At 41.9% G+C, this 16409-nt stretch overlaps 3 protein-coding genes across 3 annotated transcripts in view; 1 reads left to right on the top strand and 2 right to left on the bottom strand.

Annotated features, from left to right (window-relative positions):
• LOC128328835 (olfactory receptor 2AP1-like) overlaps positions 1–16409 on the top strand; it is a 51238-nt gene that overhangs the window by 17772 nt on the left and 17057 nt on the right. The gene's annotated exons all lie outside the window — the stretch shown is intronic.
• On the bottom strand, positions 3666–4643 carry LOC128331191 (olfactory receptor 10A4-like). The gene has a single exon (XM_053264542.1). It carries the CDS (start codon positions 4641–4643, stop codon positions 3666–3668), a length of 978 nt encoding a protein of 325 aa, XP_053120517.1.
• On the bottom strand, positions 8315–9268 carry LOC128331190 (olfactory receptor 6B1-like). Its single transcript, XM_053264541.1, has one exon. The coding sequence runs from the start codon at positions 9266–9268 to the stop codon at positions 8315–8317; it is 954 nt and encodes a 317-aa protein (XP_053120516.1).

Raw genomic sequence — 16409 nt, 5'->3', positions numbered from 1 at the left:
CCTGGTAATCTTGTGCAACAATGTAAAATTTGGATGTATTTATTGGCATGTGTCTTCCCTTGCTGAATATAATGACTGTGCTGTTTGCATAAACATCCAGATCAATTTATCAGCCTGAAAAATCTCAGTAGGGAATAAACATGAAGACCATATCTATTTCATAAGGGAAATCAGAAACTGTAGTATAACCTTTTAACCACAAATGGTAGTTGAAGGAGAGAGGAAAACAGTAGTTGCACAAGTGAAGGAGTATACACAAGAGAGTGAGAAAAGTGAGAATTGTTAGGTAAAGTAGAAGGGGGAAAAATCAGACATGAAGTTGAAAAATGATCTGGCTTTAAAAACCTTAAAATGCCTTATTTACCTGGCCAAAGTATGCAAGAATAGAATGATTAAATAAATAATCAGATGACTGGCAAATTTGATCTCTATATCTCCTTATTCACAGACTCTGTAGTCCAATCACTAGTTGGCATCATCATTTGAACTATGCAAATGTTTTTTGTCTTGCACTTTATTCCTTTGGCTGGTTCAGATTATACATCCAAGCTGGCTTCTTTGTGGTGGTCAGAGAATACATCCAAGCCAGCCTGCCTATGGCATGATTAGGGGCATGCATGAAGTTTGTTCCCTTTCTTTTGGGTAAGCATACATTGGCTGCAGGTTTCTTAACAGGATTTATTTGTAACATGTTTATGCTGGCTTCTATGCAATATCTCCACTTTGCCCCCACACCCCAAGAAGACATGAGACACATATGTATGGTGGAAATAAGAGCCACAATTTATTTATAAGTTCACAATTTATTCATAAATTCAAATGTAACATTAAATTAAAAAACTGCGATTGGCTCTCCATCCCTACGGTGTAGAAGCTAAAGGCATGCACACTCAGAGCCTATAACATAACCTTGGCTCCAGACAACCCCAGTGCTCTAAAGCAGGAGCTGCCCATCCTAGCCGACCTAAGGTCAGGCCTCTGTCATAGCAGCACCACCACCCCTGGCAGTTGCCCAGCATGTCCAGGGAGCTTAGCCTGATAGAGTAGATTGGTGCAGGATGGAGTTCCCTGAGCTGTACACAGCACCTAGTGAGTTGACCTGTCCGATCTATAGCCAAACACTTACCTGAAGGTGCTCACCAAATTCAGTTGTTATCCCCAACTGCACTGTACCTGCCACAGTAAGGGTTAGCCTAGCTTAACACCCCACACTGCCCACCAACCACACAAAACAGCAGCCAATTCCTTCTTAAAATCTTCTAGAAAAAAACACTAGTCCCTCAAGGGGAAAGGCATACTCCATCACCTCTAAACAAATCGGAGCTGAAAATATGATGTCAGGGTGCAACAAGGCCCCGCCTCCGAGGGTCTGGGCAAAATGTGCCATATGGACATTGATCTTACGGTGGGCCCTTTCAATCTTAGGAGAGTGTCTGGCCCCTTTCCATACTCTGTGCTGTAACATGTCAGGCCAAATAACTCTAACCACAGGGATCCACTCCTGCACTTGTGTCAGATCTGTCTGAGCTCTATGGACGATGGAGAACACTGACTGCATAATTAGGTCCTTCTCCCCCATGTGCACGACCAGAATGTCTGGTGGTGGATTAGCTGCCATGGATTACCAGTAGATTGATGCCCACTTTCCGAATCCTAGTTGTGTCCCAGGCTGTGTCCCACATGCAGTCTTGTGGGACCAGAACACAATTGAATGACCCAGGATGAGGACCCAAGCCCTATCAGCAAGCTGCACCGGTCTTGCAAGGAGAAGAACAACCAGTTATGGAGGTCAAGGCTCCTTGCGCACGTAGCACTTATACATGCCCGAGCACCAGTGGCCAAGCTGCTGAATGGCCTTGCCCAGAAATCCCAGCTGGGAAGCGGCAGTAGCAGCATGGATGCGGAAGGAATGGAGTGACAAGCGCTCGAGGGGAACCCCTGCTGCTGCCATGGATCTATGCACCACTGCCCAAATCTGATATTGAGAGAGAGGCCACCCATCACTGTGCACAAAAAGGCACCCTTCGCTCATCCCCCATAGGGTGACATAATGCTCAAACGCCTGCACGGGGCAAAAAAAAACAACTCCCCCCAGGAGCCCCAAGCCTTGTGGGGTTCATGGTTTTGAAAGGGACTTTGAGAAATTAATGGAGGACAGGTCTATCAATGGCTACTAGTCTGGTGACTGTGGGCCACCTCCAGCTTCAGAGGCACAATGGTTCAGAGGCATGATTCTGCGGCCGGGGAGCAACAGCAGGGGAGAGAGCATGCATATACCTCTTGCCTGTGGACTCCCCAAAGCCATCTGGTGGGCCACTGTGTGAAACATGTTGGACTAGATAGGCCTTGAGGCTGATCCAGCAGGCCTGTTCTTATGTTCTTTCCCTCCCACATCCTTTCTTATTTGTCAGGTAGAGTGACTCCCTCTTATTTTGGCTTAAAATCCAGAATGCCGGGAAGCTGGAATCTAAGGCTGATGCTTTAAAAGATGTTCAACATGATCAGTAATGATGTTTTGAAATTTCACAAATTGAGTTGATGAATAAATATCCCACCAAGCACCAACCCTTTTCCTTGGTATTTGAGGCCCACTCAAGATGGGGAGGATAGAGTGCTTGGCACCAGCAAAGTTGCCCCACATTGCCAACAGAAGGCCAGTTGTAAGCAAGCACAAATTGTGACATTGCACAACATAATTAATGGTCACACTATACATATCTGTTGTATTTGTATTCATATTTGTATATGGCATGTCCATTTAGATATCAGGTTCCAGTTTCATGACTTTGTACAGTTTGAGCCAAAATAACTTAACCCTGGTCTTAAATGGGCAGCTTTAGAACTATCTAATTTCCATGGTTTGTGAAAAGAAAATTTATCATTACATTGATAGTCACATTTAGTGCTGATTCTAAGGAGACACTGAAGTTAAGCACATGGCCATGAGAGGGTGGGGAGGGTGGGACGGGATGAACCTATCTTACCACCGGATGATCATCAGGCTCCTCTTTTTTCTTTTTCAAGAGAATGAGTCCCATCCTCCAAGAACCCCTAAATACATGGTTGAAGCAGCACAGTGCATTGAGGGATTCATCCCAGAGTCTGGTGCTCTAGGCACCTGACTCTGTGTATTCTGAGGCTGCATGCAGACTGAGCATAACCCAAACCCTGGATCTGGGGTAAAGAGTTAAAAACCCGGGCTTGTGGTGGAGACAGACCCAAGATCGGCCTCGATCACAGTGGTACACTCAGGAGGCCCCATCCAAGTAGGGCTGTCCTAATTGGTTAGGGCTGCTGGTATACACAGCCTCAGTGAATCACATTATATTTATACAAGTATATTTCTAAAATAATTATAGTATGATCTGGGGTATAGTAGAGTTGTACAATGATTTTGACTATCTAATTATCACTTGAATAAAGCAAATCACATTGTCGTGCCCGATATTGCTTTGGCTGGCTTAGTTGATACATCTGAGGCAGCCTCTTTCAGCAAGTTGAATGATATCTGAGTTGACCTGCAAACTGCATAATTAGGGACATGGTGTGAGTTCCGCCTTTTCTGGGTAAATGTGCATGGGATGCAGGTTTTTAATAGGATTTATTTCTAACATGTTTTTGCTGACTTCTACCCCAAATCTGCACCAATATGTTGGAGCAGAGTCTTAACTATTCCCCACTCCAATTATTTTATGAGTTCCATAAAGGATTTTGAAAGTTTTTTTAAGTGCTTCCTTTACCTCTTTGTTCCTTAAGCTATATATGAGGGGATTGATCAGAGGAGTGAGCAAAGTGTAGAAGAGAGAGAAGACTTTCTTTAGTTCACTCAAGGAGCTCATGTCTGGTAAGACATAGACAATCATCAATGAGCCATAAAAACAAGCAACCACTGTGACGTGAGAGGAGCAGGTAGAGAATGCTTTTTGTTTCCCAGTGGTGGATGGGATTCTTAAAATACTCTTGATTATGCAAATATAAGAAGTAATGGTTATTAGGAAAGGGGGCAGAGTGTCTATGGAGGATAATATGAAGACAGTCATTTCAACCAAATGAGTATCATTGCAGGAAAGTCTTATCACTGGGGTCAAATCACAGAAGAAATGATCAATTTTGTTGGGTCCACAAAAATTCAACTGAGACACCCAAGGTATACAAATATTGACAGGTAGTGTTCCAATTATCCATGACCCAGCAATCAACAGGCTGCAAATTCTGCCATTCATGAGCATTGAGTAATGCAATGGTTTACATATTGCTAAATAACGATCATAAGACATCACTGCTAAAAAGTAGCATTCTGCAGTTCCAAGATAGCAAAAGAAATAAAGTTGTGCAAAACATCCACTAATGGAAATGGATTTATCCCCACTCAGAAAACTGACCAGCATCCTCGGCATGATGGTTGAGCTGTAGCAGGTTTCCAGGCAGGATAGGTTCCCGAGCAAGAAATACATGGGTGTCTGAAGGTGCTGATCAGTGACCACCAGAATAACAATGAGGATGTTGCCAGCCATCGTTGCAATATACATAGCTAGAAACAATATAAACAATAACATGTGTAGAACCTCACTATTAAAGTCCAGGAGAATAAACACCACAGGAGCTGTTTGATTTCCACCTTCTGGTTCAACGTTCAGGAGCATCTAAACAGAAGCAGGAATTAGATAGATAGATAGATAGATAGCTTATTTATGATCTATGACCAAAACACAGCACACAAACATTTAAATACAGAATAAAGTTGTTAAAACAATACAGTATCGTGTTAAACAAGAAAATTCAAGCTAATTTGTTCACATCTTATTTTGCAAGCTGCTGCACAAAATCTTGCCATGCAGCAGGAATTATCACCAAACAATTATAATCGAGTAATGACTGCAGAAGTCACCTTAATTCAATACATGCTGAAGGTAGTCTGATTATATTTGAAACTGAACAATTTAATCAAATAAGCCAACACAACCTATTTTGGCGATATCACAAAAAATTAAAAATGACAATCCCACCTGGGTAATGTGTGTTTGACACACATTTTGAGTAAAGATTACAGTGTTGCAAATGCCCATGCAGAGTCCTCTCCTAACATATGCCATTCATTGTCTCAGGATCAGTTCCTGCAAGCAGCAGGTCACACATAATTACTAACCAGCAGATAATTCTGTTGTCCAGTTCTTTCTCAGGTCAACACTGTATCTATGTACTGTATTACTTTCCCCTCTTGAGGGGTAATAATGTTTGCAGCAGCTCTGACAGCATGATTGCAGCAACTTTAGAAGTCAGTGGTTTCTGTCTGTCAGTGTCAACTGAATTGTATCTCCTGTTTGTGTGTGGCCAGTCTGACTTTTTTAAATGAGCTTGCACCCTGCTTTCTGTGCATGCTCCATTCTGAATGATGCATCAGTAATGCAAAAACTCATTTGCATATTTGTCCTGTCTCAATTTTTCATTACTCATCCTGCTTCAAGGTAACATGTAAAATCTCTCTCATATACTGATATGCAGTTGGCATCAAATCAATTTCAAAACATTTAGAGAGCAAGTGTGCAACAAATGACAAAATGTACAAATGAGAGCCAGTGTGGGGTAGTGGCTAGAGTGCTGGACTAGGACCGGGGACACCTGAGTTCAAATCTCCATTCAGCCATGAAACTAGCTGGGTGACTCTGGGACAGTCACTTCTCTCTCAGCCTAATCAACGTCACAGGGTTGTTCAGAGAAACTGAAGTATGTAGTACACCACTCTGAGCTCCTTGGAGGAACAGTGGGATAGAAAAATGTAAAATAAATAAATACTAAATAAATGGAAGTCCCAATCCTGCCAGTCATGAGTCCCTGAGCCAAAATGTGACCCAAATTTGGGCTGGGAGGTTTTGCTCATTTTTATTTTATGGAAGAATAGGATTAAAACATAAAATGGCACTCAGTTTAGATGGTGTCCCATTTCAGGCTCCTATTATAAAGTTTTTACTTGTACCCTCCCTTGGGAATTTAATTTTAAAATTGGCTTCATAAATTAATGCACTAAAAAAATCAAATATGTATGCCATAGAAAGGCTTTAACCCTTTCCCCAAATATAGTAGTTTTCTATAAATATGAAGATATTTCTTAGAGGGAGAATTTAAACATGCAAATGACATCAGCAGCCTGAAATGGTGGAGTCCTTGTCAGGGGGCAGGAGATGAGGTTACCTCCCATAGATTCATGGCTGTGAGTTTCTGCTCATTTTTATTTTATGCAAGAATGCAAGATTAAAAACATAGAACAGCACTCAGTTTAGCTTTTAAAATGTTGCCCTGTTTTCGGCTGCAGTTATATAGTTTTCATTTGTAAACTCCCTTAGGAAGTTATGCTTAAGGATTGCTTCCTAAATTAAGGCACTAAAAAAATCCATCTAAGGCTTTAAGACTTTTCCTGAAGATACTGATTTTCTATAAATATGGAGGGTTTTTTCCAGTGGAAGAATTCAAACATGCAACCCACATCTACAGCCTGAAATGGTGGAGTCTGTACCAGGCGGCAAGAGATGAGATTGCCTCCCATAGATTCATGGCTGAATTAACATTGGTAAGCATATTTTTTGCCCCCACCCCACCCCCTGAAAATGCCCACAGACACTCATGCCAGCAACACTTGCTAATGTTCTCATGTTTCCTTTCAGTAAATTAGATGCTTTGAATGTGGAGTTCAGAATTCATTCCATCAGTGCAGAGATTCAAAGATGTTTAAAAAGCATCTTTTTGAGAGTTCAACAAAGGGTGTATTTGTTTATATGGGTACATGAGAAAGAAAGAATGAGAGATAGGAACAGGAAAGCCATTAAGAAGTCTGCTCTAAAAATTACCTTACCTTAAAGCCAGATATTATGGAAGCTTGTGTTACTATTTCATTATTACAGCAAATTATGGGTCATGGAAAATAACCACACAATCAAGGTATTTTCCACAGATCTCCAATACACACTACCTCCCTAATGTATGTGATGAACAGAAGTCATAATTTTAATTCAGCGTCCAGTGCCTCACACTTCTGTAAAGCTCTTGTCAACTTGTTGAAATTTGGATGTATCTACTATCTATTGGCATGTGTCTTCCATTGCTGAATATAATGACTGTGTTGGTTGCATAAACATCCACATCAGTTTATCAGCCTGAACAATTTCAGCAGGGAATAAACATGAAGACAACATCTAACTCATAAGGGTAATCAGATACTGTAGTAGAAACTTCTAACCACCAACTGTAGTTGAAGTTGAGAGGAAAATAGTAATTGCATAGTGAAGGAGTATACACAAGAGAATGAGAAAAGGGAGAATTGTTGAGTAAGCTGGAAGCAGGGAGTGGGATATCATGCCTGAAGATGAAAAATGATCTGACTTTAAAAACCTTTAAACGCCTTATTTACCTGGCCAAAATATCCAAGAACTAAAATGATTAAATAAATAATAAGATGACTGGCAAATTTGATCTCTATATCTCTTTATTCACAGAGTCTATTGTTCAACCACTAGTTGGCATTATCATTTGAACTATGCAAATGCTTTTTGTCTTGCACATTATTCCTTTGGCAGATTATACATCCAAGCCAGCCCATTACCAATATTCTGAGAAGTAAATAGTTTAGAACAGTACTGAACATCTTGAAGAAGCATAAAAAACAGAATTACACATGTTTCATGCGCACTACATTTTTGGCCAAGTGTTTTTTTTATAAGCACGCGACAAAAACATTCCCCTCTCGGCAAATCAATATGACTTCTTAGGTTTTCTACTTGTGCATTCTACTTGTGCATTATGAAGCCTTGCATTGCATTATGAAGCCTTGTGTTGCATATTAGATGAAATCCTTAATATTGTCTTCAGGGGCCTCCTCTGGGTGACCCTACCAAACAAGGTGAGGTGGGGGTCTACTAGGCAGAGGGTTGTTGTTTTTTTTAACATGCCAGGGGATTTGTTCAATCAGGCTTTTAAATTTTAAATTTAGGTTTTTTAAAGTTTTGATCTGATTTTAAGTGGTTTTTAAAATATGTTTTAAAAACTGCTTCTGTCTTGTATTTTGTATTTTCTCCCTGACCCTTTTTTGATTTAATGTTTTTTAATCTAATGTTTTAATGTTGTGTAATAAGCCACCCTGAGAGCAATTTGTTTTTTGGGGGGCGGGGTGGTGGCGGCGGATAACAAATAAAATTGATGATGATGATGTTTTCTTTACAATGTGTAATAGATGTAGAACAAATAGGGGAAAATCAACAAGCAGCAGGTACTGAAAAATTGTCCTACCATGAAGTATATGTGATTTTTTTGAATCCTCAAATATTTACTGAATTGTATAAAGTAACTTCAATTTTTTTTTTACTGCTTCCTTTACCTCTTTGTTCCTCAAGCTGTATATGAGAGGATTAACCAGAGGAGTGAGCAAAGTGTAGAACAGAGAGAAGACTTTCTTCAGTTCACTAAAGGAACTCATCTCTGGTAAGACATAGACGATCATCAAGAAGCCATAGAAACAAGCAACCACAGTGAGGTGAGAGGAGCAAGTAGAGAAAGCCTTTTGTTTTCCAGTGGTGGATGGGATTCTTAAAATGCTCTTGATAATACAAACATAAGAGGTGAGGGTTATTAGAAATGGGGCAAGTGTGTCTATTGAGCAGAATATGAATGCTGTCAGTTCAATCAAATGGGTATCATTGCAGGAGAGTCTTAGCATTGGGGTCATATCACAGAAGAAATGATCAATTTTGTTGGGTCCACAGAAACTCAACTGAGACATTAAAGTTATAACAACATTGACAGGTAATGATCCAATGATCCATGACCCAGCAATCAACAGGCTGCAGATTCTGCCATTCATGAGCATTGAGTAATGCAATGGTTTGCATATTGCTAAATAACGATCATAAGACATCACAGCTAAAAAGTAACATTCTATAACTACAAGAACCCCAAAGAAATACAATTGCATAAAGCATCCAGTAACAGAAATAGATTTGTCTCCACTCAGAAAACTGACCAGCATCCTAGGCACAATGGTTGAGCTGTAGCAGGTCTCCAGGCAAGATAGGTTCCCCAGGAAGAAATACATGGGGGTGTGAAGGTGCTGGTCAATCACCACCAATATCACAATAAGAATGTTCGCAGCCATGGTTACTATGTAGATAACTAGCAACAATATGAACAAGAAAATGTGTAGATCCTCACTATTAAAGTCCAAAAGAATAAATGCCAGAGGAGCTGTTTGGTTTTCGACTCCTGGTTCTATGTTCAGGTGCATCTAAACAACAGCAAAAAAATTCACCGAACAATTAGATCTGAGTAGTGATGGTAGGATTCACTTTTGTTCAGGAAATGTCCAATCTTGTCTGACTGATCATAGTTGAAACAAAGCAACTTTGTTAGATAAGCTTTTCTACCCTGCACGGAAGAAGCAGGGCCGGGCTTCATTGGAGGAGGGGGCACCCCCTGCACCTCAGCAGCAGTCCTTTCGCCCTTGGATCCAGGCTGGGAGGACCCAGAACCAGCACCGGTGGTGCACCACCTGATGGACCTGCCATTGGTCCTGGACCCGGTTTGGCAGCAACAGGCTCCTCCAGATAGGAGAGCCTTCATGCCACTGCCTCAACTGGGCCAAAGAACACAGCTATGGGAACCTGCAGGACCCCATAGCATCTAATCTGCCCCCCACCCTGTCCTCCCGAACCAGCCTGGGGACCCCTCCCACCTCTTCCTGCTACCCTGCTATGAACTTTGCTCAGGCATTCCTAATGTTTAAATGTGGAATTCTTTTTAAAAAATGACGGCAGGGGGCACTAAAAATATATTTAAATAATACCTGGTTTAATAAACAATAATACAAAACAGTAAAATACACAATGGGGGCAACTAAGGGGGAACCTGTAAAAACAGGAACCTGTAAAAAAACAGAAACATCCTGTGAAGAAAAAGACACAGAAAAAAACCCAACCCAAACCAGAAAGGAGGCCCTTTTTTAAAAAAAGCTAAGGACAAAGGGGGTACCGAAAAGAAAGCACTTAGCTCCTCATCATCTTGAAGATCTTCTGCCCCACACACTGGTCAGGAGGGGAAAAAAGGTTTCTTGAGCAGTGCCAAGCTGGCAGCAGGTGGGCGGGGATACACAGCTGGGGAGGGGGAAGGGCAGAATGAGCCACCTTCCAGCTGCACGCCCACCCAGACAAACAAATTAAAATAAACACTGAATAAAAATAAAATTAAAAGTTGGTGGCGAAAAGGGGCTGTGGGGAATACGTGAGGGGGGAAGAAAGGGAAGGAAAAAGGATGTGTGGGAGTTGCTGCTGGAGTAATCTGGAGCAGGCAGTTTTCTAAGCACAGCAAGAAAAGGGTTAACAAAGAAAAGCAACTGCTCCAGATTTTTTTTTTTTAAACCCAAAATCTAGAATAAAACTTTCTTTGTGAGAGTCTGCCTGCAGACTTGCTGTGTTTGTTCCCTTCATGAGATGACCCCTGGTTCTAGTTTTGTGAGAGAGGGAGAAAAATTTCTCTCTGTCCACCCTCTCCACTCCATGCATAATTTTATACACTTCGATCATGTCTCCCCTTAGTCACCTATTTTCCAAGGTAAAGAGCCCCAGATGCTGTAGCCTAACCCCACGAGGAAGGTGCCGCAGGCCCCTGATCTAGGCTGCCCTCTTCTGTACCTTTCCCAGTTCTACAATATCCTTCTTAAGATATGGTGACCAAAACTGCATGCAATACCCCAGACGTGGCTGAACCATAAATTTGTATAAAGGCATTATAACATTTCCATTTTTATTTTAAAGCCCCTTCCTAATGATCTCTTGAATGGAATTGGCCCTTTTCATAGCTGCCATGCACTGAGTCGACAATTTCAATGAGCTGTCCACCACAACCCCAAGAGCTCTTTCCTGATAAGTCACCAACAGCTCAGACCCCATCAGCGTATATGTGAATTTGTGACACACACACCCCATTATGTGCCAAAAGCACTATACACTTGCTTACATTGAACCGCAGTTGCCATTTTGTTGCACACTCCTCCAGTTTGGAGAGATCTTTTTGGAGCTCCTCACAATCTGTTGTGGATTTCAATTCCCTAAAAAGTTCAGAGCCATCTGCAAATTTGGCCGTTCCGTGGCTTACCCTAACTTCTAGAGCACTTATGAACTAGTTAGAGCACTGGTCCCAGTACCTATCCCTGGGGGACTCAACTTCCTTCTTCCCTTCATTGTGAAATCCTGTTTCCTGTCTTTCAACCAGTTACCGATCCAAAAATGAATCTGTCTCCTTATCTCATAACTGCTAAGTTTACACAAGAGCCTTTGGTGGGGAACTTTATCAAAAGTTATTTATTTATTTATTTAATCAATCAATCATATTTTTACACCTCCCCAAACTTACATCTCTGGGTGGTTTACAACAAGATTAAAAGTAAAACATTAATTAAGAACAAAAACAAAAAATTTAAAAGCAAGAAATTTAAAGCACAATTTAAAATTTTAAAACAATATTCTAAAAACAAAATTAAAACAATCAAAATAATATCATTTAAAAGTCTGGGTGAAGAAATGCGTCTTTAGAGACTTTTTAAAAGAAGTCAGAGATGGGGAGGCTCTTATTTCACTAGAGAGCGCATTCCAAAGCCTCGGGGCAGCAACGGAGAAGGCCTGTCCCTGAGTAGCCACCAGACGAGCTGGTGGCAAATGCAGACGGACCTCTCCTGATGATCTCGATGGGCAGTGCGGTTCATAATGAAGAAGACATTCTCTTAAAAACCCAGGGCCCAAGCTGTTTAGGGCTTTATAGGTTATGACCAACACCATGTATTTTGCCTGGAAACATATTGGCAGCCAGTGTAACTCCTTCAATACGGGAGTAATGTGGTCTCTCCTGGATGACCAAGAGACCAGCCTGGCTGCCCCATTCTGGACCAACTGTAGTTTCTGGACTATGTACAAAGGCAGCCCCACATAGAGCACATTGCAGTAATCCAGGCTGGAGGTTACCAGCAGATGTCACAGTATACTTCTCCAGCAAGATCACCTTCAGTGGTGGATTAATGGAGAGGAAGAGTAGGCATTTGTCTATGGCGGCAAAATTTGAAGAGCAGCAAATTTTGCCCCTCCTCAAATTTGGCCGTGCCTCTCTGTGGGCAGTGGCGGCTGCAGCAAGGGTGGAGTGGGCGAGGAGAAAATCCCCCCTTTTACCTTAAAAAAAGCGCAAACCTTTCTTGTTTAAGGTAAAAGGGCAGCAAAAGCCTTTTTGCCTGTGGGTGGCAAAAAGCTTAATCTGTCCCTGATCACCTTCATCTGACACTCTCAAAGGACTCCAAAAGGTTAGTAAGGCAAGATTTTCCCTTGCAGAAGCCATGCTGGTACTCCTTCTGCAAGGCCTTTTCTTCTATATGTTTCACAATTTTGTCCTTAAGTATGCTTTCCATCAATTTACCCAGCACTGAAATCAAGCTAAGTACCCTGTAATTTCCCAGATCCCCCCTGTATCCCTTTTTGAAAATCGGAGTTACATTGGCTACTTTCCACTCCTCTGCTACAGAGCCTGATTGTGAGGACAAGTTTCATATTTTTGCTAGGAGATCAGCAATTTCACATTTGAGTTCCCTCAGAACACTCAGATAGATGCTATCTGGACATGTCAATTTGTTAATGTTCAGTTTTTCTAGACAGTTTAGAACATCTTCCATTGTCACCTCAAATTAGCCCAGTTCTTCAGCCTCTAAAACTGAAAAGCTCAATTGCGGAGAGGGTATATGGTCAGTATCCTCTGCCATGAGGACAGATGCAAAGAACTCAATCAGCTTCTCTGCTATCTCCTTGTCTTCCTTAATAATTCCTAACACACCCGCATCATCTAAGGGACCAACCACCTCCCTGGCAGATTTTCTACTTCTAATATATTCAAAGAAGTTTTTGCTATTCCACTTGAAACTTCTAGCTATATGCGCCTCAGACTCTCTTTTTTTGCATCCCTTATTGTCTCCTTGCATTTCTTTTGTCAGAGTTTATGTTCCTTCCTGTTCTCTTCATTTGGGCAAGACTTCCATTTTCTCAAGGAAGTCTTCTTTCCTTTTATAGCTTCCCTGCTTTTTAGCCATGCTGGCTTCCTCCTGAACTTGGTAGTACCTTTCCTCCTTCTTGGTCTACCTTCCAACTGTGCTTCTAGTACTATGGTTTTGAATAAGTTCCATGCTTTCTGGAGTGATTTGATTATCCCTTTCAGCTTCCTTTTAACCAGTCCCCTCATTTTTGAGAAGTTTCATCTTCTGAAGTGCAAGACATCTGTGTTGGGCTTCTTTGACATTTTTCCACTTGTACCTATGCTGAATGGGATCACACTATGGTCACTGTTCCCCAATGGTTCTGCAACTCTGACATCTCACACCAGGTACTGGGCACCACTCAGGATTAAGTCCAAGGTCACGATCTCTCTGGTTGGTTCCATGACTATCTGTTCTAAGGCACAGTCATTTAGCATGTCTAGAATTTTGGCCGCTCTATCATTACCTTAATGTGAATTTACCCACTTTATATGTGGGTAGTTGAAATCGCCCATTATTACTGCTCTGTGTCTCTTATTTGCTTCTCCAACTCCAGGTCACTCTCAGCATTTTCATCCAGAAGACGACAGCATATCATCTAGTAACACATTTCCTTTTAGTCCTCACATTATTACCCATAATGATTTTGTGGAAGGTACCATTTTGTGGAAGGTACCATTCCACCTAGGTTTTCTAGCTTGTTGAAATCTATCCCTTCTTTAATATACAGTGCTACTCCTCCCCCAATCCTCCACTCCTTGTCCCTTCTGAAGATTTTATTTCCAGGAATAAAAGCACCCCACTGCTTCTCACCATTCTACCAGGTTTCTGTTTTGCTCACTATATCTATGTTTTCATTAGTAACCAAGCATTTCAGCTCACCCATCTTTACTTGGAGGCCTCTTGCATTGTATATAGACACCTATACCCTAAGGATGTGCATGGAACTGGTAGGCCTGGTTTAGATCGAGTCCGGATCAGACTTGAACCCGACCGGACCAGTTTGGTCCGGCACCCTGTCGACCCCCGCCCCATTCGGTTGCGTTCTGGGGGCAGGGGTTGCGAAAGTATTGCAGTTTTAAAAAATAATTTTTTTCTACCTTGTACTCCCCTCGCGGGAGTTCCTGGAGGCGGCAGGGGGGATCTGCAGATGTGCCCCCCCCCGCTGGCTTTACTTATGCTGCCCTCCAGCCAGTTCACCCACTATTCAGCCGCTTTCCTGCCTTCTCCTGGCAGCAGACGGCCATTTTGGTTGTGCCTGCATGATTGAGCTATGCATGGCCCAGAATGGATTGTGACGAACAAGCCCCAGAAGCTCATTTGAGTGTAGAGTTTCCTTTGGTGTCTAAGCATCCAACAGGTTCATGTGGGGACACTGATAACTCATTTTTTTAAAATGAAGAGGTGAAGGTTTGGGGAGGGGTGAGGAAGTAGAAGCGAGGCTCCTGCACAGCAAAGCAGTGTTTCCAGAAGAATTGCCGCTTGAGTCCCAATTGCAACTGCAAGGCTGATTTCAGCTCCAGCCCTACCCACACTTACTTGGGAGTAGCCCTGTTCAAACTCATGATTTATGTCTGAGTGAACATCCATAGGCTTGGATTACATGATGTCCCCACCTTCCCTCCTAAGAATATACACTTTTCATTTAAAAAAAGATTTATCATGATTTAATATAATAAACATGATTTCTTTTAATGTGCTGGACAGAAATACTAAGTAAAGATTAAGACAGATTTCAGAAGGGGTCAGAAACTTGTTTTTCTTCATTGATCACTTTCCCCCCATCTAGATAGAAGCAGAGGCTAAAGCTAAAGGAAATTAGAATGCAGAGGAAGTAGGGAAAGATGTCAAAATGTCGGGCGGGGGGGGGACGACTCCAGATCTATGTTTAATTTAAGGTAGAAATCTTGTTTTGTTTGTTTCTAAAATACTCCAAATGGAGCTGCCAATTATTTCACTCAAAAGCAAATTAGTCTCGAATAACACGAGACATAATTTCTAGATGGACAGGTCCACACACAGAGAGAGAAATAAACCTGGCTGGTAATAAAAGCAATCCTTGAAACCAGTGAGCAAAGGAGGGAAATATAGAAGGTGGCACCCACACTCTGGAGTGCAAAGAAGACACAACCCAAAAGTAAAGCTGTAGCCCCTACATTCCAGGGCTTGTCAGGACCGAGTCTCATTGTGAGACTGGATTCTTCAACAGCACATCACATAGATCCAAGAAGCACAATCCCACCTAAAAGGTGGCTGTGGATAAAAGTGTCTGGAATTCTAAGAGCAGCATTTTAGAAAGTCTGGATTTTGTTCATAGCCAAATCAGTTTGAAACCCCCCAAAATTTGCACTCCAAACAGTGGCTGAAAGGAAAGGAAAAGACACATACACATTTTGAAGCCCCTTCCCTGCTCATCAAAAGACATACATTTCTGACATGAAATCCGCTCCAGTTGTAACTGATTAGTATTTTTGAGGGGTAGAAGAACATTTGTTACCGATGACCAGTAAATGGGAAGATTTAGAAATGGCAAATCCCCAATCATGCCAGCCCTGTCTCTCTACCCTCCCCCCAGCCCCAACAAAGAAACAAAACTGTATCAGAGGCAACAAGAGAGGAGCAAAGTGTGTGCCTGTGCCTGTCGGTGAACATGAACTTTTGCCATCACAGAGATGGAAAATGTATCTCCTCCACCCCAGGTGTGCTGGGGAAGGAGGCAGAGGAAAGGCTGTGGGAGGCAATGGAGTTCAGGAAGGTCCTGGTGGACTGGGAAGATTTCTTTCCCACTGGTGTGTTCATAGGAGAGAGGATGACGGGTCTTACATTTGAGAAATAAATGGGATGGGATCCCACAATAGCAGGGATTCACTCACCTGCTTCACCAGAATTTCTCACAGCCCTTTTACATGGAGGTCCAGGGTTGGGGAGGGCATGTTTGCTGGAACAATAAGGCATTGATTGTGCCCAGAACATCCACCCTGGACTGGGAAATGTTACTGGGATGATAAAGAAAGAGAAAGAGGGAGAGGAAAGGTGTTAAAATTCTGGTCAAAAACTAGAAAGAGTCCTTACCTTAAAGCAAGAATATGATAGAAGCTGGGTTAAGTAAGTTGCATTATTACACCAAAGTATGGCTCATGGAAAATAGCTGTACAGTTGATGTACTTTCAGCAGATATTCATCACACATCAACTCTCTAATCTACAGTGTGATACACAGAAGCCGTCACTTTATTCAAAATTCAGTATCCAGTACTTCAGATTATAGATTTGGAAGTTTCCTTAAAGTGTTGGCAGTCTTCTGCAGCAATGAAAATTTGGATGTATTTGTTGGTATGTGTCTTCCATCGCTGAATATAATAGAC

The sequence above is a fragment of the Hemicordylus capensis genome, chromosome 6 (assembly GCF_027244095.1).
Source record: "Hemicordylus capensis ecotype Gifberg chromosome 6, rHemCap1.1.pri, whole genome shotgun sequence".
NCBI classification, from domain to species: domain Eukaryota; kingdom Metazoa; phylum Chordata; class Lepidosauria; order Squamata; family Cordylidae; genus Hemicordylus; species Hemicordylus capensis.
Note: the sequence above shows the minus strand (reverse complement) of the source record. Positions and strands in the feature narration are given on the sequence as shown.

What these genes read in the sequence shown, in the direction of transcription:
- LOC128331190 (XM_053264541.1), bottom strand. Translation starts at nt 9,268, where the DNA reads ATGCACCTGAACATAGAACCAGGAGTCGAAAACCAAACAGCTCCTCTG.
- LOC128331191 (XM_053264542.1), bottom strand. Translation starts at nt 4,643, where the DNA reads ATGCTCCTGAACGTTGAACCAGAAGGTGGAAATCAAACAGCTCCTGTG.